This window comes from Balaenoptera borealis (genome assembly GCF_965194805.1).
Source record: "Balaenoptera borealis genome assembly, chromosome: 1".
NCBI lineage: Eukaryota > Metazoa > Chordata > Mammalia > Artiodactyla > Balaenopteridae > Balaenoptera > Balaenoptera borealis.
Window position 1 is genome coordinate 193,162,707 of NC_138860.1, and position 24,437 is coordinate 193,187,143.

The 24,437-nt window shown below is 60.5% G+C and overlaps 2 protein-coding genes across 4 annotated transcripts in view; one reads left to right on the plus strand and one right to left on the minus strand.

Annotated features, from left to right (window-relative positions):
- The first annotated feature begins 3,462 nt into the window (after positions 1-3,462).
- On the plus strand, positions 3,463-8,119 carry FAAP20 (FA core complex associated protein 20). The gene is made up of 4 exons (XM_082404498.1): positions 3,463-3,555; positions 3,812-3,947; positions 4,034-4,320; positions 7,956-8,119. Exons 1-4 carry the CDS (start codon positions 3,494-3,496, stop codon positions 8,026-8,028), a joined length of 558 nt encoding a protein of 185 aa, XP_082260624.1. The 5' UTR covers positions 3,463-3,493; the 3' UTR covers positions 8,029-8,119.
- Positions 8,120-11,338: 3,219 nt separating this feature from the next.
- PRKCZ (protein kinase C zeta) overlaps positions 11,339-24,437 on the minus strand; it is a 99,176-nt gene continuing 86,077 nt past the window's right edge. For 2 of the 3 annotated variants that reach the window (XM_082404401.1, XM_082404403.1), the window contains 8 exons: positions 18,756-18,842; positions 17,178-17,313; positions 16,904-16,991; positions 15,803-15,922; positions 15,071-15,150; positions 14,572-14,661; positions 12,017-12,132; positions 11,339-11,732 (listed from right to left, as the gene is read on the minus strand). In XM_082404401.1, coding sequence (XP_082260527.1) covers positions 11,645-11,732; positions 12,017-12,132; positions 14,572-14,661; positions 15,071-15,150; positions 15,803-15,922; positions 16,904-16,991; positions 17,178-17,313; positions 18,756-18,842 — 805 coding nt within the window. In that variant the 3' untranslated portion in view covers positions 11,339-11,644. The remainder of the gene's footprint in view (positions 11,733-12,016; positions 12,133-14,571; positions 14,662-15,070; positions 15,151-15,802; positions 15,923-16,903; positions 16,992-17,177; positions 17,314-18,755; positions 18,843-24,437) is intronic. The other variant, XM_082404402.1, reaches the window with a different exon arrangement.

Consider the following 24,437-nt stretch of genomic DNA (forward strand, 5'->3'; position numbering starts at 1 on the left):
TCCGGGGACACCGTGGGGGCAGAGTGCAGGCTTGCCTACCCGGGAAGGCACACAGCATCCTAGCCCTACAAGTCCCACTGTTGGGGGGGGGATGGCAGGAAAACCCAGGCAGGCGACAGGGGCAGGGAGAGTCCAGAGGGCTTCTCTGTGGAGGGACCCCAGAGGAGAGCCCAGGGGTTGGCAGGAGTGGAGACATGGGGACAGAGGCAGAGCCGGTGCGGCTGCACGCAGGGCGGCAGCAGAGGAGGGGGTTGGGGGCGGGAACAGTGGGGACCTCAAGGGAGCGACAAGGTTCGCCATGCATGCTGGGAGAGGGTGGCTGTCCAGGGGAGAGGTGGTGGCCAGGATGGGTGCTTGGCCACAGGCTGCCGTCTCTGCCACGCCGGGTCACCCCGGCTCTGTTCTCGGTGGAAGGGTCCCCGGCTGCCCCGTGGCTTTCAGGCTCTTGAAGTGGAGGCTGGAGGCCGAGCCGGCCCTTGGCTTTAGCCCGCTGACCGTGGCAGGTCCCGGCCATGGACGCCCACCCCTCTGCAGCCGTGACGAGGGGCCCTGAGGAGGCCGAGGGCGCCCTAACTCCCACACCAGTGAGTGGGCCCTGCGCGCGCTCTGCTGCCCGACGGATCCTGCGATGTTTCCCAGGCAGCTGTTTCAATCCAGCCTGTCTGCCTGGCGCTCTGCGTGCCCACGAATGCACTGCCCGGCTCCAGGCAGGCTTGCCCGCTTGGCACCCACAGGCCAAGCAGGTGTGGCCGCGTCAGAAGGCCGGGCTCCAGGGATGGGGCGGCCCAGCCCTTGAGGCCATCCTGGCCGGCATGGGCACCGACAGGGCACCCACACGGAGCACGTGCCCCCGGCGCCCTGTTCCACTTGGAAATTGGAGGCTGCGGTGCTCTCTGGGGCTGGTCGTGCCCGCCAGCCTCAGGCCCTGCTCTGCCCGCCTGTGCCATCTTGGCTGCCCCGATGGCAGAGCTGGCCCCAAAGGAGGGTGTGGGGAAGCCAAGTGGGGCTCGCCAGCCGGCCCTGGGCCGGGGTCCAGCCGACAGGTCTTGCCCGGCCGGCCTGCTGTGGAGTAGCGGCATCGGCACCAGTCGGTCAGCGGCAAACTCCGCTCCGTCGGGGGGGGAGGACAGAGCACAGTCACCCTGGCTCTAAGGACACCAGGAGAGCCCAGAGGTATCGGAAGGTGCTGGGGAGGGCTGGGCCCCCGACCAGCTGGCCGCAGACGTTACCCTGATTCTGGGAGGGGAGGGCGTACCTGGCTCGCCATCGTGGACAAAGCCAGAGAGTGCAGAGGGAGGTGGCCTCACAGCTGGTGGGGCCGCCACCCCTGCCCACTGGCGCCCTTTCTGCTTCGCTGGAGGGCTGCCTCCTCCAGAACGTGAAATATTCTCTGTAAACATAAACTTGGTTTGTAAAAATCTCGTCCCGCAGTGCCAGCCTCAGTCCTATCAGAAATTATTCTCCAGTCAAGCCCGTGGCCTGTCACTGCAGCAGGTGGCTCAGAAAACGGGAGCCTTTTAATCAAGTTCAACTTTTAAACTTCCTCCAGCCCCCCCTCCCTCCCACCGCCACCGAGTCTTGCTGATAACGCCAGGACAGCTGGGACAAGGTGGGTCCCCTTCCACCTCCAGAAGGTCCCCATGCAGGCTGGGCAGGCGGCAGGCAGCTGTCGGGAAAGCGGCGGCCAAGGGGACGGGGCTCCTGCCGGGTGCCAGCACCTGCCGCGTGCTGGCATACGGGTCACCCCGGCTCTGTTCTTGGTGGAAGTATCCCCGGCTGTAGGTCTCAGCGGCAATGGGGGAGTTAATCCCCAGCAGCTGGATGAAACCAGAGAGGAGAAGCCCCCGGGAGACAGCTTTGACACGTTGCTCTGGCTCTGCCATCCCCAGAGCACAGACCCCGAGGGCCTCTGTTCTGCCTGGCCTGGGGTCTAGATCCCATGCACCCCCCAGCAGCCCAGGGTAAATGAGGCCCATTGGCGTGGTTAAGGCCAAAGGAGCATGAGTGCCCCCCACCCCCTGTGCTGAAGGCCAGAGCCAGGCTCAGCCAGGCCCCGACAGCCACCGGGGCCTGCACCTCCTCGGGGCACCTGGGTCCACCTGAGAGCCTCCCTGCTCCTGCCTCCAGCGGCCTGTCTTGGGTTGGGGAGTGGGCTGTGTGAGGTCAGTGTAGGCAGAGGCCGGGACGCTGGAGACCCCAGGGCTCACTTCCCAGAGCCCTGCTGGGGAGGAGCAGCTGCTCACACAGACGTCCCCACGCGGCTTCCCAGAACGGCCCGAGAGCCGGGCCCGCGCCGGCCGTCGAGGCCTGCTGGGGCCCCGTCTGCCTTAGGGAGGCCTGGCGTTCCTCCTGGAAGTGCCCACGGCTGGCGCTCAGAGGCGCGGTGACACTTCCAGGGGAGGCTCTGAAGCAGCGGAGTCTGAAGCCAGAGCCAGTGGCGCAGTGTCTGCGAACCCCCCCCCCCCAGCACGCCCTGCACACCTCAGTCCCATCCTGGGGCCCCCAGGGCACAAACTCTGCACCGGCAGGAGTGGCCGAGGGTGCCTGGGCGTCTGCTGCCACCACGTGGCGGATTGCAAGGTCACTGGACGAGAGTGCCTGGCGCCCGGGGTGTCACAGAAGCCCCCTCAAAGGCCCTCCACCTCCAGGCCCCCGCCCCTGGCCCAGGACTCCAGGCCCTGCACTTGGTCGTCTCACATTTCTTTGTATTTATTTACTTATTTGGCTGCACTGGGTCTTAGTTGCGGCACGCGGGCTCTAGTTCCCTGACCAGGGATCGAACCCAGGCCCCGCCCCCTCCCCCCTCCCCCTCCCCCCTGCCCCCCGCATTGGGAGCGCGGAGTCTTAACCACTGGACCACCAGGTAAGTCCCTCTATTTCTTAATTAAGGAAAATAAGCTTCTCCCTTTTGTAAGGAAACGGGGAAGGATCGCCGGGGTCGCCAGAGCTGGACACCCAGGCTCAGGGCTGCCGATGCAGAGGGAGATGGCAGAGCCAGATCAGGCCTGGAGGCGGCGGGTGGGGACGCCAGGACCCCCAGCTGTCTTCCCGCGCAGTTCCTCCTCCTAGAAGCCGCTGCAGACCCCAGGCCTAAGGGGTGAGGGCGGCATCCCCCGGCTCAGCTGGAAAATGACTCCCTCAGGGCAAGGCAGCCTCCCGACTTCACTGCCGCCTCCGCGGTGGAGGGAGGAACCCTGGCCTCCGTCTCCCCAAAGGTTGGGGTCAGGACACCTCCCTCTGATAGTGCCACAAAGGGGAGGTCACCTCATGGCCTGCGGAGCAGGTCGTGGGGTTCCCAGGGTCGGGTCAAGCGCCCACGTGGGGGTGGGAGTTGGGGTCCACAGCTCACGTCTGGCCGCGCGGGGATTGAGGAGGGGGTCCTGGGTTGGGTTCCGTCCCGGCGCGCCGGGAGTGCCGGGGGCGGGGTCTGTGCTGGGGGCGGAGTTCGGCGCGCGGGCCGCTCATTTCCGCCGGACGCGCGGGCTCGGGGCCGATGGAGGCGGCGCGGAGGTCGCGGCTGAGCCTGAGCCGCCGGAGGCCGCCCTCGGGGGTCGGGTGAGGCCGGGGGCTGGGGGCAGCGGGGGGAATGGGGAGCCTAGTGTCCCCGGCCGAGCAGTGGCCGGGTGTCACGTCCCCACGTGCTTCCCCGAGCCCGCCTCGGTCCTGCCCCGCCCCCCCAGCTCTTCCCGCTCGACCCCCCCCCGAGGAATTCTCACCTCCCCACGCCGAGCTGCACACCTGTCCCCCGACGCTGAGTCCTCCCTCCTGTGCCCTCCCCCCCGGCTGAGTGCTCACCGCCCCGCCGCCCCAGGTCCCCGAGCAACCCCCCCGGATCCCCTCCGGACGGCGGCGAGTGTGCGCGGCCGTGGGCTGAGGTGCTGCGCGCCGCGAGTGCGGACCTGAACGTGGACGGCGAGCCGCCGCCGCTGCCCGCGTTTCCCGGCCAGGTGCGTGTGCAGTGGTCCCCGCGTGGCCCCGGGTCTCGGGCTGGAGCGGGGCGGGGCGGGCGCGGTCCGACGACCCCGTTTTGTAGGAGCCCAGGCGCAGCCCTGAGCGGGCGCCCCCGGAAAGCTTCACCGTGGGAACCGAGACCTTCTCCTGGACGCCCTTCCCGCCGGCCCCGCGGCGAGGCGGGGACCCGAGCCACTCCGACCGGGTGCTCCGCGAGGCCCTGGGGCGCACGGGGTCCTCCGCCTGGTCCCCCCAACGACACTCCGCGCCCGAGCCCCGCGGGACCTCCAGCGCCGAGGAGCAGCCGTCCGTGGAGGGGTCGCCGACACTGCAGAGCTGCCCCATGTGCCAGGCCGACTTCGCCCCCAGGTGAGTGGCCCCCCTGGGCCTTCCCTCCCCTCTGCTGCCACCCGGTGGCCCCTTCCCTGTTTGGAAACCACAGGCAGTTTCAGAAAGCTAGGGTAACTGAGCTCGACTTTGGCCTTCTAAAGTGATATTTCATGCAGAAAAAGTTGGCAAAGCCCAGAGACGGTGCTGATCAGCCAGAGGGCACAGGGGTGCAGGTCTGGGGGTCTACTTGCTGGTCCACCGGCCTGGGGCCCTGCTGACAGGCTGCAGTCTCCTGGACGGGGCCCCTGGGACTCTGCAGCACGAGGGCAGGGAGGCTCTGGCTCTAACCGGGTCCACCCTGACATCCGGGAACCGGGTGGCGACTGGCATCCCCGGGTGGACTGCCTCCAGAGCCAGTCCAGGCTGTGGGTCACTGAGCAGTTTTCTGTTACAGCCCCTCGGGCACCTTCCCCCGTGGGTGGATTGCCAGTTTTAAAAACAAGACTTCATTTCTGTGTCCAGAGATGCTTTTCTCTTTTTAAAAGTCCAACGTATATTTTTATACCTTTTTAAAAGTAAGGGTGATGGAATTGGACTTTGCTAAGAAGTCCCAGCTGCCCAGCTTGTGGACCACGTGTCACAAAGCCGAGGACACAGGTGTGGGGGTCATGGGGGTCAGGACGGCGGGAAGGAGCTTGGTCGGATGAAGGGGGTGGACGGCCGGTTTCGGTAGCTGGACGTGCTCTGCGTGTCCTGTGGCCTGGAGAGTGGGTTCAGTTATGTGCCTTGTCTCTGATTTTCCAGAAGTAAAACCAGCCCTGGGGGAGTGAAGGGAGTGGCTTGTAGAACTAGCAGCTGGTGACAGACAAAAGTCATCAAACCAGCGATCAAAATGTGCGGCACAAAACCGCACAGGTCTGCAGTCAAATATCCAGGCTCCTTCAGTGGCGACACTTCACTGGAGCCAAGCCTTTGGGGGCCTGGACGGCTCGGGGTGGGGGGAGTGAGGGCGAGGAGGTGGCTGTCCCCAGGGGGGCCTGTGGGCGAGGCCCCCCAGCCGGCACAGGTCTGGCATGGCGGGGGGTGCAGCGGGTGTGGCAGCCGCGCTGAGATGCCCCTGCTCCTCGTAGCGCTGGAGAATTTTTCCCAGACCCAGTGTCTCACCAAACATGCCTCTTGCCTGTACTGATGCTTCAGGACAGTTGTGGGCTGCAGACACCAGCTCTCTCACCAGTTTGCTTTTTTTTTTTAAACATTTATTTATTTATATTTGGCCGCATTGGGTCTTAGTTGCGGCACATGGGATTTTTCTTTGCAGCGCATGGGCTTAGTTGCCCGGCGGCATGTGGGATCGTAGTTCCCCGACCAGGGCTCGAACCCGTGTCCCTAGCATTGGAAGGAGGATTCTTAACCACTGCGCCACCAGGGAAGTCCCCCCCCACCCCCGCCCCACCAGTCTTGATGAAGCCATGAACGCTTTTTAAAATATGAAGTCCTCTTGACTCCTACCCGTCGAAGGAAACCCAGGGACGGAAGTACCGTCGGAGCCCTGGAGAGAAATTCGTCTTCTTGGCAGCAGATGTGCAGCCCAGCACCTCCGGCCTGGTCTAGGGGTGGCTTTTGTTTTTGAATTACTTGTTTTTCTTCACAGTCTAAAAAAAGGACTCCTAGATATGTTAGAAAGAAAGTTCCAGTCTGAGCTCTTTAAGCAGTTAGGTTGAGGCTGGGCAGAGTGCCTCGGGATTGCAGAGTAGGTGTCAGCGCAGTTGGGTCCAGGTCTCCGCGTGTCTGGAATGCTTCTAGCACGTTCTTCCCTTTGATTAAGAAGGAGAGAGTGGGCCCTTGCCGGGCCACACCCCGAGCCTGCAGGGTGACAGTGGAAAGCTCCCCCTGCCCCCCTGGCCCCCTGCCCCTCGGGCAAGGGGACAGGTCAGGCCGTTAGGGGGCAGAAACGGGACTGTCCCTAGAAACACGCCTGCTTTCAGTGATTTTGGGGACTGTTTTTGGGCAGAGATGGAAGCCCTGCCACGCCTCCGAGCAGAGGGGTGGGCTGCTGGTCCGCAGGAGGTGCGGGCGGCCTGGGTGCATCGGGCAGCAGTGAGACGGTGCTCGTCTTTCTCGGAGCCTCGCGCTTTCCGGGTCACTCAGAACCGTTTGTCCTCTGAGCTGCTTCTCTGACCTGAGGGCCGTCGTGTACCGCGTGTGTGTGAAAGCCCCTCCGGGTCCATGAGCTCGGGGCTGGTTCGGGAGATTGGCTCCCACCTGCCCCCTGACGTGAGGACGGGAAACCAGACAGGCACTGTGTCCTTGTGATGGGACCCAGGCCAGCCCGTGGGGTCTCACGCGCTCCGAGGCCCCTGGAGGGTTGGAGCAGAGTCCCCTCCTGTGCTGGGCCTCCCGTCCACGCACCGGGCACGAGGGGGAGACAGAGGCGGAAGCTCCGTGTGCAAGGTGGGCCCGCCACGAGGCTCCTGTTGGGGGGTGTGAGGGAATCCCGGACCGTGCCCCCCCACGAGGCCCAGTGCCGAGCAGCCCCCGGACGAGGTGACCTGGTCCAGATCTTAGGGTCTTTCGGTGGCCTCGGAGAAGGCACCTGGAGGGGCTGCTTCCCAGGACGGGCCGAGGGGCCTCTAGGCACTCGAGGAGGCACTGACCGGGGGCCTCAAATCCTCAGGAGGGGGCAGAAGGCCACCCGGATGGCAGGGGCTCCCGCGAGCAGCAGAGGCCGCCATGGGCGTGCATCGGGGGAGAGGCTGTGGCTCTCGGGCTCGCCGAGCCACGCGCTGGAAGGAGGTCGTTTCGGGCTCGGCGCCGGGACGTAGTGGTGCAGGGAAGGGCCTGTCCACTCTGGCCAGGTGACCAGCTTGGTCTGCTGAACGCCCGGCTCTGCCGCCCTCTGGGCACCGTGGCTGCGAGCTGACCGTCCACAGGCCACCAGCACGCGGGGTAGGGTCACTCCCGGCCTTTCCTCCGTGATGGCATCAGACGAGTTCAGAGATGGGAGGTGCCCGCTGTGACCCGCGTCCACTCTCCCCTCCCCCACCCAATACCGAGGGGCTGACCCGTGGGCCTCGGAGCCCCGCTAAGTCCTCTTCCCCAGAGGGGCCGAGTCCTTGAGTGAAGAAGACAAATTCTCAGGTCTGAGGCGCATACCCACCTTCGTAGTGACCGCCCTCCTGGGCACCAGCGCTCACGCCTTTTCTGGTTGCCAAGCGGGTGGTTTTCGAAGGAGGGAAGGGACGCATGGGGCATTTGTCGGTGTGGACACACCTGGTGGGTTTGTCTGACTGATGAGACAGAGCCCCCGCCATGGGGGGTGGGGACCCCGCCCTCCACCTGGGGGGGCCCCGTGTCTTGCCCACGCCCTTTACTCGGGGCTTTCCGACACAGGGTGCCCCTCAGTCTCAGACGCAGGTGCCGGGTGAGCCTGGGAACGGGCATCCAACAAGCCTTCTGGGTGCCCTGAGGACCTTGGGCCCAGGAGCAGGATTTGGAAAGGCCCTTTCTGGTTGGGGGGGGCCCCTCCTTAGTTCTGCCAGCCGAGGGCACCGTCCCCGGTTTCTCTCTAGCTATGCTTTGGTGCGTGGTGAGCACCCAGGAAGGGCGTGAAAGCGGGTGCTGCGTGCTCCGGCCGGGGCGCCCTCGCTGCCCGTCACCCTCTCCTCTCCTCGCAGGCTGACCCAGCTGGACGTTGACAGCCACCTGGCCCGGTGCCTGGCGGAGAGCGCGGACGACGCGGTGTGGTGAGCAGCGAGGCCCACGCTTCCCCTCCACCGGCTGGGCCGCCTCCCCTCTGCTCTGCACCCCCAAAGCTGTATATTAAAGCGCGTCAGTGGGAGGTGTTCACGTCCCATCTCTTTGTGTTGAGGCCAGAACACTGGGTCCTTTTTCCTTTTTCGCTGATGCCGAGCAGCGTGATGACTGACGTGGACAGGGCCACTCGGCAGACAGCAGCCCCAGGCAGGTGACAGAGACAGTGCCACCGCTCGGCAGACAGCAGCCCCAGGCAGGTGACAGAGACAGTGCCACCGCTCGGCAGACAGCAGCCCCAGGCAGGTGACAGAGACAGTCACCAGCAGTTTGGCTATTTGTACCTGAGTTGGCACAAGAACGGAACTTTTGCTCACCCCTCGGACTCGGCTCACATTTCACGACCGTGTTTGAACCCCCTGGGGAACCTGCTCCTTCCGCAGCTGCAGGTTACTGCCAGCAGGGAAGACACTGTCGCTGGTGCCTGTCATCACCCGCAGGGGTTCAGAGCAGCTCCCCTCAAGTCGCGAGTTCACGGGGAGGGACCAGGCCCGCCTGCCGACATCCTGTGTGAGCTGTGTCTTGTTCAGGCTCTCAGTGCCCGTGGGAAGCAGGGCCAGAGAGCGTGTGCAGGTAGTTTTCCTTCCGGTGCTGTTGGCCCACAGGTCCTGGAAGAGCCTCGTCTCCAGCACAGCCACGGCGGCGGCAGCACTGGCGGGGGGCGGGGGGTAGGATGCGGAAGTCGAAGGTTAACTCCCAGAAGTTGGTATTTTCCTTTCAAAAATGGCTTCAGACGAGCCATGAAAAGACACAGAGGAAGGCTCAGTGCACATTTCTCAGTGAAAGACGCCAATGTGAAAAGGCTACACGTTGTGTGATTCCAACTCTAGGACATTCTAGGACAGGCAAAAGCCACGGAGACGGTAAAAAGATCAGTGGTCACCAGGGGTTAATGGGGAGGGGGCATAAATAGGCAGAGCACAGAGGATTGTTAGGGCAGGAAAATACTCTGAACTACAAGGGTGGATACGCAATACACGTATCAAGCCTGCGTCCAAACCCACAGAATGTACCGCTCCCAGGCGACGCTGCCAGCTGATGCAGCAGAGCAGGTTCTTCTTTTGTAGCAAATGCACCCTCTACAGGGATGCTGGGAGAGGGAGGCGGGGGGGGGGGGCACATGGGAACTCTCTGTACCTTACCCTCTTTTTTTTTTTTTTTTTTAATTTATTTATTTTTGGGTGTGTGGGGTCTTCGTTTCTGTGCGAGGGCTTTCTCCAGTTTCAGAGAGCGGCGGCCACTCTTCATCGCGGTGCGCGGGCCTCTCACCGTCGCGGCCTCTCCCATTGCGGAGCACAGGCTCCAGACGCGCAGGCTCAGCAGTCATGGCTCACGGGCCTAGTCGCTCCGCGGCATGTGGGATCTTCCCAGACCAGGGCTCAGAACCCGCGTCCCCTGCATCGGCAGGCAGACTCTCAACCACTGCGCCACCAGGGAAGCCCACCTTACCCTCACTTTTGCTGCGAACCTAAAACTGCTCTGAAAAATAAAATGTCTTTAAAAGATGGCTTCAGAAGCCTTTGCTCCTGGAGACACCTACTTTTAATGAAAATGACAACAGCACGCATTGTCATTAACGTCTTTAATAATGTGCAAGACACGAGCGGGTGTGGCCTTGGTGGGCACCCCCTCTGCAGAAGGAAAGCCAAGGCCACGTGCTCCGCCATTCACTGTACAAAACCACAGGGACGCGTTTACCTCTTTACAGTTCTGACGGCACCAGTTTCCAAGAACCGTATCAAAAGGACACACCGTACTGTGACTGGAGCCGCGGGAAAATGTTAACGATTTGTTTCCAAACCCCACCTCAGCACATCCTTCACCTTCTTTAATTTATAAAAACAAGTGACTGTGCACAAAACCTCCCCTCACCAGGAGCACAGGTCACGCACACGTCTGGTACACGAGCAGCCACACTGGTGACCGGGAAGCTATTTGGCAACACCGCAACCTTGATGTAAATGCCTTAAGTTTCAACAGATCCGTGGCCCCTGTGCTGTCTGAGCAAAGATGTCACCATACCCGATGCAGCACGTGACCCCTGTTGGGAGGAAGGGGGCTCCTGAGGCCGTCTGTGACCCTGTCCTGGGCACAGCGGGGTCTCCCTCCCCAGGCGACCTCGCAGCCCTCACATGCGGCTCCAGGACGACATCACCGCGGGGCTGCCACGCCCTCAGGCCCAGGCAGCTCTGACTCTGCTCCGTGGTCCCTCATTTCCGTCTCTGGAGGTGGGTCCTTCTGGTCACAACTGGGGGGCTGGTTGGAACAAGTCTCCACGTTCCACGGACACTGCCACCGGGGCCAGGGGCCTGGGGAGGCTGGCGTGTCTGCGGAGGGTCGCGGTGAGGCAGCGGATTCTCTGTTATCCTTTTCTTACCGTGATCTGCCCAAGGCCGCAGACACATGGAGAGAAGCAAGGCCTAGGGGTTGTGGCGATGTGGGACATCCGGGGACTGCTGTCCCCGAGGGTGGGCAAGGCCCCTGCCCCCCCCCCCCCCCCCCACACACACACTCTGCCTGTCCCTGAGCTACACCTGACATGTCAGGGACTTAAAAACCCACATGATTTACCTCTTTCTAGAAAACCTTGGGTTTGGCTTTTCACTTAAGAGGGTGGCCGAGTGACACGTGCCCCCTTTGCAGATTATGGGAAGTAGGGGGCGAGCCGTGCCCAGAGATGCATGTGTGAGGGTATTCTAGATTTATTGTTTCACTTTAAGGCTAGGACCCATCATACATATATGTTTTTAAAATTTCTAATTCTGAGCGTCATTATTCCTGATAAAAATATTTTCCAAAAATCTGATACATAACACGAGACATCATGTAGGCACTGCTTAGTGTTTCCAGAAATATATTTTGTGCGGATTTAGTTTTCAATTTTCTTTTTTTTGTTTTTTGGTCTACGGGTGCTTTGGTGAGCCGTGTTTTAGAACCTCTATGATCCAATTTTCCTGGTCAGTCTAATGCCTGGGTCGGGACCAGCGGTGCCCACCTGGTGAAGGGGGGACCTGGGCGTCAGACCACAGGGGCTACTGACATGCTCGGTATGAAAATACTTGTTAAATATTAACAACAGGAACTTACCAGGATTTAGAAAATGTTCCGAATTTGTAAAAATGCTCCATTGCAGTGGATCCCCGCAGGCACTTACGCTCCCGTCCCCGGCCCGCGCCTCCTCCGGGTGGGGCCGTGCCTGCGACACCGGGCGGGTGCCACCCGCGAAAAAAAGGCATCAGAGGGAAGCTTCAACATCATCGGGACACTTTATTCCTCAGGACGTTACAGGCTAACTCTCCCGGCGGAGCAGGTCAGTTCTGTTTCTGTGGAAAGTGTGCACCTTCGAAGTCGGGGACACTTTCTCCCTCGGACACGGGCACCGCGGCCTCCGCGGCGCAGGCACAAGAAGCAAGTTCCTCCGGTGCAGGCGGCCGCGGGCCGGATGGAGGGGCTGTTCTGCCCGGGCCGCCGGCGCCCAGCCCGGCATGCATGCGCGGTGGTCGGGGGACAGGCCCGCACCCTCTGCCCGCGTCCACGACGAGAACGCGGCGCCTCACGCGGACTCCTCGGCGGACAGCAGCAGCGGGTGGGTGTATTCAAACCCTTCAAACTCCGACTGGTCGATCCTCTTGAGGACGTCCCTGCGGGCACCGGACAGGGCAGGCTCGACGGGCCCGCGCGAGACCCCGCCCCCGTCCCGGCCCGCAGCTCGGAACACCCCGCCCCCGCCCCCACGCGAGACCCCCCCCCGCATGTCCACGCCCCCACCCTCACGCGAGACCCCCTCCCCGCACGTCCACGCCCCTGACTCCCACGCGGGACTCCTCCCCTTGCCCACAGCACCCCGCCCCCCACGCGAGACCCCACCCCCCGCACGTCCACGCCCCCGCAGCTCAGGATGCCCCGCCCGTCCCGCAGGTCTTACTCGTCGTCTGGGGTCAGCTGCACCGGCTCGCTGGTGAACTGCGTGTCGAAGTTGTCCAGGCCGTAGTCGTCCGTTATCTGCGGCTGGAAGGGCGGCAGGGCCTGCTTCTTCCCCAGCTGCAAGAAGACACGCGGTCAGACCCACGCGCGCCGGCTCAGCGCCCGCTTGGTGTTTGCACAAACACAAACCACGGAATTGAACAGGAAGAGACCGCCTTTAAATATGCCTCATGTTTAAGGACCGATTATTTTTCTCTTAAAACAAAGTCCAGCAGGAAAATTTTCCAAAGTCATAAAAACCCTACTTGAGCTGAAAAATGCCAGCAGCGCAGGCCGCACAGGACGTACCTGGGATGCAGCGCAAGGTCCGACCACCCACGCGAGACCCCCACGCCATCTGGGGTCTGCGCCCCCCCCTCGGCAGCCCCACCACTTAAACCAAAGGAGGCTGGTTTGGGAAGTTTCTTCCCTTCTTAATCTGGGAACCCAGGTCATAAAAGAGCTGGGACCTGGCAGGGACACCCCTGCCCACACTGGAACCCCTTCTCCCAAAAAAGCCTGAAGTGGCCATTTCTATGTTTTCTTTTTTATATATGTTTATTTTTGGCTGCATTGGGTCTTCGTTGCCGTGCAAGGGCTTTCTCTAGTTGTGGCGAGTGGGGGCTACGCCTCGTTGGCGGTGTGCAGGCTTCTCATTGCGGTGACTTCTCTTGCTGCGGAGCACAGGCTTCAGTAGTCATGGCACGTGGGCTCAGTAGTCATGGCTCGTGGGCTCAGTAGTCATGGCTCGTGGACTCTAGAGCTCAGGCTCAGTAGTTGTGGCGCACGGGCTTAGTTGCTCCGCGGCACGTGGGATCTTCCCGGACCAGGGCTGAAACCCGTGTCCCCTGCATTGGCAGGCGGATTCTTAACCACTGCGCCACCAGGGAAGCCCTCTATGTATTTCTAATCCCAAAGGGATGCACAGCAGTAAAACGCTTGTCAGGCGGGAAATGGGGTGTCTCAGGACCCAGACTCTGCTTCCTACTCGACATTTAGGAGGATGAGACACGCTCATGCCTGGAGAGGGCGAGTCGTGCGCTGGGGCGGAGCCGCACCGCTCACAGTGAGGATGGAGGACGACAAGGATGGAGTGGCCCCCACGTTCACTCACTCGGTGACATAACCCACCCTCCCACCCCCCGCCCAGGTGTGTGCTGCGCACTTGTGCTGGGCCAGGCGTGCTCCTAAGAACTCAGATCGAGCCGTGAGAGATAAGGTCCCTGCCCCGTGGGGTCTGCTCCCGCCCACGCCAGCCACGTGTGAGCCGGCAGCCAGCCCTCCAGCCCGGACCCCTCAGCTCTCAAGGCCCGGAGCAGCTTGATTCAGGAAAAGGATGACCCAAGCCTTTCGGGACTGGCTGCCCCCTTCCCTTGGAGGGTCTGAGTGAGCGCTGAGCCTGGAAACCTCCACCTTAGTGGGGCCTCCACGGGACCCCGTCCAAGATGTGGAACTGTCCCAAGGCTCCGTGTGGGGAGAGAGCGACAGCCGAGTCAAAAATAAGCCCCCAGCCCACCTCAGCTCACACTCCCTTTGCACTGTGAGGCCCAGAGCCATGAGGAACTCCAGTTATAACAAGAGAAACAAACTGGGCCTGGAATGTTGAAACACATTCCATAAGTTGTGGGGACGTGGGAGGGATGAGCACAGGTTCTGCTGGCGAAGTTGGTGCATGAAATGAGGATGGCACAGAAATGGACGAATCCTTCCCAGTAGCGCCACGCGTCAGGGCTGCGGCCAGCACGCCCGCCGGGGCCCCAGCAGCACCCATGGCCAGGCCGCTGGGCAGAGGAGCGCCTGCCTCTGTCACCCAGGGGACGCGGGAGCAGGGGGAACGGGCCGACCCACCGGCAGAGCGGGGTCACCAGGGCCTGTGTGCGTGCATGTGTCTGCACACCCGTGTACACACTGCAATCACAAGGCCCGAAAGAGGTGAGGGAGGGGTGGAGGTCGGGGAGGGGCACAGCTGTGCAAAGACAGGAGCGGACCTGCTACGTCGGGGCGTCGAGGGCATCACGAAGCCCCAGTGGGGGGGGCCGCTGCTGCTAGGGGCCAGGCGGGAAGCAGGGGACCAGCCCGGATGAGGGTGGCTCAGACCCAGGTGGCCGCAGTGGGGGTGGGAGAAGGTCCAGACCCTGGAGGTCGAGTCCCTGAGGACTGGGTGGGTCAAGGTCCACTGCAGGGGGGAGGGGCCACGGTGCACCGGGCTGTCCTATTGGAACTAGCTAGCCGGCCAAGTGGAAACGTCCGGGAGCTGAATCAACTCAGGCGGACGGCAGCGGTCACAGACCGGGCACCCCGCCACGGGACCCCCGGCACGGCATGGCCGCCCAGGCAAGGCTGCTCCCAGGCCCTTCAAGAAGCAGCCCCCCACCCCCCAGGGGCTTGTCAGGCCCCCTCCTTGTTCTTCACGTGAGTTTCCAGATGGCTCCCCGCCCGTTTCCATCCATCCCGCCCCCCTCCAGGGCCGCCCACCACACGCGGCGGGGGGCCTTATCAGATTCCGTGCTGCTTTACCAGGTCCCAGTCTATGCTACGGAAGAAAGCGTGAGACTTGATGTCGGAAAATCCAGTTTGCGGCCGGCAGCCGAGCCTCTCCTTAGGGTCCTGGGGGTCAGAGTTCAAATGAGGACAAGTCAGCACAGAGCAAGGCAGCCCCTGATCTCCCCCGTGCCCAGCAGGGGAACGGGCCTGCCCTCCCCGGGACTTAGAGACCTTTAGCAGACCACCCCCCACCGGCCCAGCACCCAGGTGAAGGCCAGACGTTCCCTTCATTAGAAACGCTTCCTCCCAACAGGTTAAGCTCCTCCGGGAAGTTCCTCTTTGGCATCACTTCTCGTCGTTACATTTTGTCAGGTGTGAACAAGCATCCACAGGACGTTCAAGGAAGGACACAGAGAGTCACACCCACACCCGACACTAAAAATGCCAACCAGCTGGTGGAGCCGTGGCCCCAGTAACTGAGAAAGGGCCGCAGCCATGGCCGGCTCGGCCGCCACGGTGGCCACGAGCGTACCTTGTTTAAAAATCCTTTCAACACGTGGGAGGCCTTGACCGAGAGGAACCGGGGGATCCGGATGGGCTTCTCCAGGATGACTGCAACGGCCGGGACCGGGAGGTGAGAGCCAGTCCCTCCTCCGTGCCCGGCCCCCGCCCGCCACGTCAGCTCTGCCCAGCAGCCGGGGAGCCGGCGGCCTGCAGGGCGCTGGGAACCCTTTCTGAGCAGGAGGCTCGGGGCGCTCGTGGTGCCCCGGGCCCCGTCTTACACCCCAGCAGGGCCTCGAGGCCTCAAAGGGCCCTAGTGCCCATGGTCACGTGTGCTCACGATCACATAGGAACCAACGGTGGCTCAGCTGGCCCTGCGTCCCCATGTCCACGGGTGCCAGAGGGCACCGTGGGGACAGCCTCAGTCCTGAGCCCCAGCATCCCGGGGCCCAGATGGCGAGGAGCCGTGGCTGGAAGGGGGCGGCACTGGGGCTGAGCACAGCCCCTGCCCGGGAGTCTGATGTGCACACCTGGCGTGGGTGGAAGGGAGTTTGGGCTAAATCAGGACAGACTCTCTTTCCCGTGGGCGTGACAGTGCCGTGTCCCCGCCCCGTTCCACGGGGGCTGTGCTCCCTGAGAGCCGGTCGTGGACAGGAGGCCCCACCTAGTCTGTGGCAGCCGCGGGGACCAGCCTGGGGACCTGCACCTCTGAAAGGGGACAACCCGCGGGGTGTGGAGGCAGCGGGACGCCCGGGCCGCGCACCTTGGAAAAGGTAGTCCTCGGTGTTCATGTCGGGGTTGTCGGTGATGATGTCGAAGGGGGAGCGGCCAGCCATCATCTCGAACATCAGCACGCCCAGGGCCCACCAGTCCACGCTGAACCCTGTGGGAGCGCGGGGCTGTCAGGCCGGGCCTCTGCGGCTGTGCCGTCCCGTCACGGGCCGACAGTTGTGACAGTGGGCATCTCCTGGCCCTCAGCTGAAGATGTGTGTCCCCGGCGTCTCCCAGGCAGCCTGGCGTCCCCTCCGTCCACTGTCCCGGGACGCTCGGCTCCTCCTTACTAGCTGCAACGGTGTCTTCACATCAAGGCCGTCCACGGACGGCCAGCTGCTCCCAGGGTCTGGGGCCGTCCACCTCCATCGCACACGGGATCCCCGTCCCGGGCCAGGCTCTAGACTCCCTGCTCTGGTCCACAGCTGCCGTCTGTCCTTCTCTGGCTACTAAGTGACTTCAATCCTATCAGCCTCCTGGGTGCCCAGGTATCTGAGGGTGCGAGAACCTGCCCACCCTGCCTACACCCCCACTTTTAACAGCAAGGAAAATGTGTGGAAATATCTGACGGTATATTTGTGATGTGAAAACAGCAGAACCCAAGGAAGGGGTGGACAAGCTCCAGTGTCCACGGGGGCTGTGCGTGGCTCTAGTGGCTCTGGGGAACCCCCTCCGGTGGGCGGCACCCACTGACTCGGGACACCCGCCTCGGCTCTGTCTTTGCTTTGTCTTCTCCTTCCCAAGCCCTTCGGGCTCCTTGACCGGAGGGATCCTGTCCAGTGACCTCGCCAGGGGACACTCAGGTGGACACAGAGGACAACAGCTGGGGACTGAGGCCAGGTAGTGACCTGGGGCTGGGACGAGGTAAGGGTGTGCGTTTTAGTGTAGTTTGGTTAGGAAGACCCCTCTCCCCGGCTGCTGGGCCAGGGCCCTGGAGCCCCTGGTTGGGACCCCCGGCAGGGTTGGCCCCAGGCAGGCCCACCTCCCTCTCTGCTCCGTGGCCGAGTCCCCAGGGAGAGGAAACTCCCAGGGCTTCGGTCGTGCTCTCCCGCCTCCTCTGAGCCCAGCGCCCTAGTGCCCCGCCCGCGCTCACCGTACTCCTCTCCCCGCAGGATTTCCGGGGCGATGTAGTTCGGGGTTCCGCAGAAAGTGCTCGTCGTGTCACCGGGGCCCAGGCCTTCCTGTAGGGATAAAGCCAGTTACCAGGAGGGAGGGGCCCGCCAGACACACCCCCGCCGGCGAGAGAACCCACAGAGGACCGGCGATGTGGGGGCGGCCGGAGCCCGGCAGCCAGGACAAGACGGAGCGGACGCTGGGCTGCCCGGGACCCCCCAGAGGCAGGTGGGGGCAGCGGGCCGGGAGCCCACCTTGCACATGCCGTAGTCCGTCAGCTTGATGTGGCCGTCGGCGTCGAGGAGAACGTTGTCCAGCTTCAGGTCCCGATAAATAATCCCTCTCTCGTGTAGGAAGTTGAGCGCGATACAAATCTCAGCAGCGTAGAACCTGGGGAGGGGGTGACACCCGTCATCAGCAGAGAACCCAACCAGGAACCGGGACGGGGGCGCAAGCAGACAGACGTCCCGCATCCTCCGCTGAAGAGCGCGTGGGCCGACAGGACAGGGCAAGGCACGCAGCGTCCTAGTGGTCAGGGAGACGCAAACCAAACCCACCGTGAGACATCACCTCGCGCCCACCAGGACAGCCACTATCCAAACCCCCCAGACAGAAAAGAACAAGCGCTGGTGAGGAAGTGGAGAAACTGGAACCCTTGTGCACTGCTGGTGGGAATGTAAAATGGTGCAGCTGCTGTGGAAAACAGTATGGAGGTTCCTCAAAAAAATTAAAAATTAGAATTACCACGTGACCCAGCAATACTACTTCTGCGTATATACCCAAAATAATTGAAAACAGGGACTCGAATGGGTATTTGTACCCCCATGTTCACAGCAGCACTATTCACCGTAGCTAAAACACAGAAGCAACACAAGTGTCCATTGTCAGATGATGGATAAACAAAATGTGGTCCATTCATACAAGGCAGTAATATTCAGCCTTAAAAAGGGAGGAGATTCTGACACCTGCTCCAGCGTGGGTGGACCTTGAGGCCACTATGCTGAGTGAAATAAGCCAGGCATGAAAGGACACATCCTACATGATCCCGCTTCTATGAGGTCCCTGGAGGAGATCCATAGAGACAGAAAGTAGGAGGGTGGGGCCGGGGCTGGGGAGGGGTGGGGAGTGAGTGTCTCATGGGGCCAGAGTGTCGGTTTGGGAAGATGAGAAAGTTCTGGAGATGACGGTGGTGATGGCTGTACAACACCGTGAATGTGCTTAACGCCCCTGAGCTGTGCACTTACAAATGGCTGAGATAGTAATTTCATGTGTATTTTACCACAATTAGAAAAAGAGGACATGAGCGTGTGGGGCTCGCTGTTCTTGACTGATTACCCGCCTCCCCCCAAAAAGGATCTATGGTGACTCATAATGCCGCGTGGAATTATTTTCCAGTGAGGAAATGAGGAAAAGAGAAAAATATGGAAAACAGGAAAGAGCTACGTACGGGGTGGAAATAAACGCCCCACCCGTCCGTGAGGCCAAGGCTGCGTGGCGGTGATGGGGTCAGTGTCCCTGAGAGTCATTTAAAAAGAAACGGAGATTGTCTTCCTCTTCCAGGCAAGCCCCTGCTGTACATCGTGCAGATGGTGGGGAGCGGCCTTGCCGTCCAGGCGGCTAAGCTGATGGTCGGGACGTTCACCCCGTTTCAGAAACAGGGAAAAGCACGGCGCCATCGCACACGCAGTGCTCCAGGGGATCGGCCACTCCCAGGACCCTCCCGGCTCTGGCCTGGCCCCTGGCAGGAGGCAGTGACCCCCTGCGCCCCTTCCCCAAATCCACTTCCCCCACCCGCCCCCCCCCCAGGTCCCCCTACTCCCGGCTGCACCCACCTGGCGTGTTCCTCGGGCAGCTTTCTCTGCCTCTGCATGTGGAACATGAGGTCACCCCCGTTGACGTACTCGATGACCAGGAACAACCTGCGGGACACATGGCGGGGAGGCCAGGGTCACAAGCGCGGCCGGGACCCCCAGGGGTCCCCCTCTCTGGCCGGTCACCCTCCTGAGAGGCCCAGGGAAGGCGGTGACCGGGGCTGCCCGCCCCACTCTGGGGTCCGGGGGAAGCCGCTCAGCTCTGACCCCGATGCAGTAAAACTCAGGAGAGACACTCTTGTTCACCACTCGCCGCATCCAACACGGTTATTTGTTCTCCCAGGGACGCCAGGCCTGCCTTTGGTTAAAAAAGGTAAAAATAAGGCAGGGCTGGTGGCCGGAGGCCCACTGGGGCAGGGAGGGCACTACGTGGCTGGGTGGCCGCAGAAGGCCTCCCCAGGGAGCAGAAGCCCGGAGGGTGGGGGGACGGGGAGGGGCCACGGGGGAGGGCAGAGAGCTGAGGGACCACCCTGTAGGCCAAGGGGCCCGGCTCGGCAGGAGAAGCCAGAAGGGCAGGTGCACAAGCCAGGTGATGCGAATGACCCTCTGGCTGCTGTCTGGATGGACCCCAGGGAGGGGGGAAGGGCAGGCGGAGGGGGAGGAGGTGCCCAGGTGAGAGCACAGGTGCGCTGGCCAGGAGGGCCTGAGGCAGAGGCCACAAGATCGCCAGTGGGCTGGGCAGCCAGGAGGGGAAGGAGTGGGTGGGACCCTCCCTGAACAGCAGGTCCCAAGGGGGAGGGTCAGGCTCGCTGACCTGGCCACAGGGAGTCGGCGATGCCAGCTGCCCTCCAGGAGGGGGGCTGGGGGCAGCGGGGTCGGGGCCTCTGGCGGGAGGATCCCTGTGACTGACAGATCCGTCCTCTGGATACAGTCAGGGCCCTTCAAGTCTCCAAACAATTTACCATTTACCATGTGGTTTCTTTTCTGATAAGATCCTTCTCGCATTTAATAAGGTTCCATTTTCAAAATTAAATTCACCCACGATTTTCCAGAAATACCCTGCTGAGGGCAGCTCGTGGATTTTTAGGTCAACGGCTCCTCTGGGCGCTTTTGGAGAGTTGGGAGCACAGAGGGAGGGGAGCAAACCCGCCGGCCCCCCAGCCTGTCTGCATCCCTGATTCAGTGATGACGTCCTTTAACACGGAGCAAGTGAACGAGCTGCAAATCGCCTTCCAAGTCTCTGATTACATATTTAGACTAGAAACAACTCCTAAATACATAAATAGCAGAAATGGAGACAAAAGCCTGACCACGGGGTGGGTAGCCAGAGCCCTCCCTGTCATCCTGGAGAAAACCCAGCTCCTCTGTGGGGGCGGGGCGGCTCCCCTGCCTCCAAAGGATGCTCTCGGAAAGGGTCCAGGAGCCCTGGCCCTGACACGGTCCGCCCGTTTTGCAGGCAGATTGTACTCACGCACATTTTGCCTGTGGCTGCTTTCACACTACAACAGAGGTGAGAGACGGAAAAAGCTTGCCGACCCGCTACAGACAGCAAGGACAAACGACAGCTGTACAGCCCCCGCTGACCGTCGGGCACTATTCCAACACATGTGCACGTCTAATCCTGGCAGCTACCCCGAGGGAAGTGCTGTGCAGGTCCTCGACCCCTGCGGAGAGGCCTAAGACCGCACGGTTTTTAAGAAAAGCGTTTACTAACAACTCCGTGACATCAAAGCACAGGACGGTATTTGCCACCAGGACCCGGAATCATGCAGCCCCAGGAGGTGTGTTCACCCCAACGTGGGTGCTCCCCAGGAAACGGATGTGGCCGCCCACACAGGGACAGAAAGCAACGCCATTCCAGAGAAAAGGAAGAAACACGCCAATGCTAGAGACAGACACCGACACGATGGCTTAGGGAGCAGAAGAAATTTAAGGGGACATTTAAGAACCCAGAGAAGAAGAAGCAATGGTAGTTTCCTTTCTGTATCCAGGGGAAAGCCCGTCAAGGGAGTTTCAAGAGAAGCCACATCTCTACGCGTGGACGCGGGGACACGTTCAGCTGGTCTGTGGCTGTCGCCTGGGGCCCCGGGTCTCAGGTAACTTGCTGATCAAGGAATTTATTTAATTTGTGAAACTGATCAGCTACAAGAACAGAGCAGGGAGTTTTTTTTTTCTTAAAGCAACTGTATATCTAAAGATTTTTTTCATTCTACAAATAAATCTTAATACTACTCCCAACATTTCACTTTTTCTTTTTCCTTTTTAATTTTTACAGGAGTATACTGGATTTACAATGTTGTGTTACTTTCAGGTGTACTACTTTCAACATTTCTTTAGAGCAAAACCCCACCAGAGCCGTCAGGGGCTGATTCGCTCTGATGACAATGCTTTGTGTGACTCAGACGAGCTGGCTGCTGTGACAAAACGCCCCGATGTCCATGGCCAAGCGCAGCTGAAGGCCGTCTCTGGGCTTCACGCCCGGGGCTCTGCCATGTCGGGCCTCCCGCGTCCCTGCACGTGAGCCCCTGGGGCGCAGCCACAGTTGGCACGTGTGTGATGCCAGGATGGGAAAGAAGCCACCCCTGGGGCCGAGACAGCAGCTTACGTTTCCTCGGTACTTAACAGAATGTGCAAAATATAGTAAAACCTCGCAAAACAGGATTCATCAAGAGCTGGAGACAGAAAGGGGAGTAAACACCACAGTCAACTCACAGGCTGGGACCAGGGCAGGAGCAGAGGCCAGAGGCCGGTCCTACGTGCCTGTCCCCCATCACCTGAGGAAAACCTGGGATGTGGGGCCTGTCCGATGGCTGAGGGCGCCGGGGGCAGGGGAAGAGGGGACCGTGGCCCCGTCTGCATGGGAGATGCTCTCCTCAGCTCGGGGATAAGTCAGGCCAGGCCCCTACCTCCCCACAGCCCCCATGGGATAAAACACCAGCCCCGGGCTTCCCTGGTGGTGCAGTGGTTAAGAATCCGCCTGCCAATTCAGGGGACGTGGGTTCAAGCCCTGGTCCAGTAAGATCCCACATGCTGCCTGCACCACAACTATTGAGCCCACGTGCCACAACTATTGAGCCTGTGTGCCACAACTACTGAAGCCCGTGCACCTAGAGCCCGTGCTCCGCAAAAAGAGAAGCCACTGCAATGAGAAGCCCGTGCACCGCAATGAAGAGTAGCCCCCGCTCGCTGCAACTAGAGAAAGCCCGCGTGCAGCAACAAAGACCCAATGCAGCCAAAAATAAATAAACAAATTTATATATACATATATAAAAAAAAACACCAGCCCCATACCTCGCTCAGAGGAGACACCGATGGCATGGGACAGTGTGCTGAGATCAAGAGGTAATGCCACATGGACACCAGCAGCTGGCTGCATCTGGCCCCCCACCCATGTCTGTCAATAAAGCTTTATCGGAACACTGTCTTTGTCTGTCCGAACCCCAGTGAGTAGCTGTCACAGAGACCGTGTGGCCCTCAAAGGTGAAAATACTTACTATCTGGTCTTTTGAAAAAAAGTGTCGACCCCTGGTGTAAAAAATAACAAGAAGAGCAGCTTTTACAGCCCTCACAAAACGTCAGGCGCTGTTCCAAGCACATCTGTGTATAAAACTTAACCTGAGAACCGTGCAGTAGGTTCTAGGAGTTTCCCTATTTTACAGACAGGAACACTGAGGCACTGGGAGGTGAAGTAACTTTCCCAGGATCACACAGTTACTGTCTAATAAGATCTGATACCGGGTGATTTGGATGAATCCAGAACCCACGTCTGGAGCCCCACCTCCAGTTACCGACCCCCTATCACAGGGGTGGCCGCCCCCCAGAGGAGCTCAGGGAGAGAAGAAAGGAAAAGAGGAAGCAGACAAGCACCTGGGCTCCCGACAATGAACGACAGACAGGAAAGGAGGCTGAGGGCCAAAGGGAGCATCTCAGGAGAGCCCACCCTCATTCCTGAATGAAAACACAAATCAGAAACGCAAGGCGAGCCCCAGGGCAGGCATGGTCAGAACCCAAACCCTGACTCGGAAGGATGCTCACAGTGATCACGGTGCGCGTGCAAAGCAGAGCCCACGGCTCTGGGACGGCTGCCAACAGAAAAGGGAAGCTGGCGACTCCAGGCCCAGAAAAACCTCCTCCTGGAGCGGGGGGATGCACAGCTTGTCTCCATCTCCCCATGGACGACGAGTGCTGGACGGACACACCACCAAGCACCCGTCTGTGTTCGAGGGCAAGGGGACCTGGCTGAGCCTGGCTCACGCGCCTGTGCTCTCACATGTGAAGGACGCACGGAACGTGAACCCTAGCGCTTCCCAGACTCGGGAGTCATGCCTCGTGATGAAATCGAGCAAAGCAGGAGACACCAAGACAGCGAAGCAGCTACAGAAGGACCAGCATGAGGATGGCACACCTAAAAAATATAAAAATTACAGCAAACACAACTGGGTGGTGGAGAGAGGGAAGCTGCCCTCTGAAACACCCTAGGCCCCAGCAGATTCAGGGAATCCTGCCAAGAGATCATTTCAATGAGATTTAGAATGTTCCAGAGAGTAAAAAAATAAGGAAAATGCAAAAATCTAATAAAGACCGTATAAGGGGAACTAACTATAGATGGATCAGACATCAATATCAACATCAATGAAAAACTCCTAAATAAGATCAGAAAACTGAACTCAAAAGCACATTAACAGAATTGTACACTAAGACCAGGCATGCGTTTCCCCAGGAATTCAAGGAGAGTTCAACCCTGGGAAATATGTTATAATGATACAATTCATCATTTTAGGAGGCCCCGAGGAGTAAAAATCATAACAATCACCTCCAGAAATGGTGAGAAGACCTTTGGAAAAATTCCATATTCTTCCTTGACAATAAAATAAAAAGAGGTGTAAACTTCCTTCAGACAAACTGTAACTCCATGCCGGTTATTGGCATGTCTGTAACCTCCCCACTGCTGGGTCTGGGAGTCTTTGAGCTGTGTTTCTGAGGCTCTGGGGGGAGATGGGGTGATGGGGTCCAGGAGTCCGTAGGGGGTGATCCTGTTCCCAAAAGCCAGACAGGGGCAGCACCTCCTTAGCCTCCAGCCTTGTCAGACGGGGCCCCTGTGGACCCAGAACCCAGGGCGATGGCCGCAGGTGGAGACCCTGGTCCCTGCTGCTCCCTCCCTCCCCCAATGCCCCCGAGCCCCTTGCTGTAGCGAACGCCAACACATTTGACTGGAATGCCAGCGCGGTCTGGTTCTGCGTTCCTGACACCCCACTGGCCCACAGCAGCTGGCGCTGGGCTCTCAGTGCCAACACCAGACGCGTTCCCTTGGGGTCAGGAAGGGGACAGGTTTGCCCACCACCACCAGTCCCCAAATGCGGTAGGTACTGGCTGATGTCATTAGAGACAGAAATGAACAGGGGCACGAATTGGGAAGGAGGGGGTAACAGCATCGTCTGCAGATGTTATCACTGCACATCCGGAAATGCAAGAAAACCACCTGAAATTTACTGGAGAAAGAGAATCATGAGGCAAAGGGCCCGAAATCAATGTGCAGAAACCACATTACGTTGCTTGTTGCTTTAATGGAAGAAAAGACCTCACTTATAGTAGAAACAGAAGAGAGAAACACTCAGGACAAAAATTAAGCGAGGAACTGAAAACCCTGCATGAAGAAAAACTTTAAGATCTCCCGAAAGAGCAGACGAAAAGGGAAACCACGTG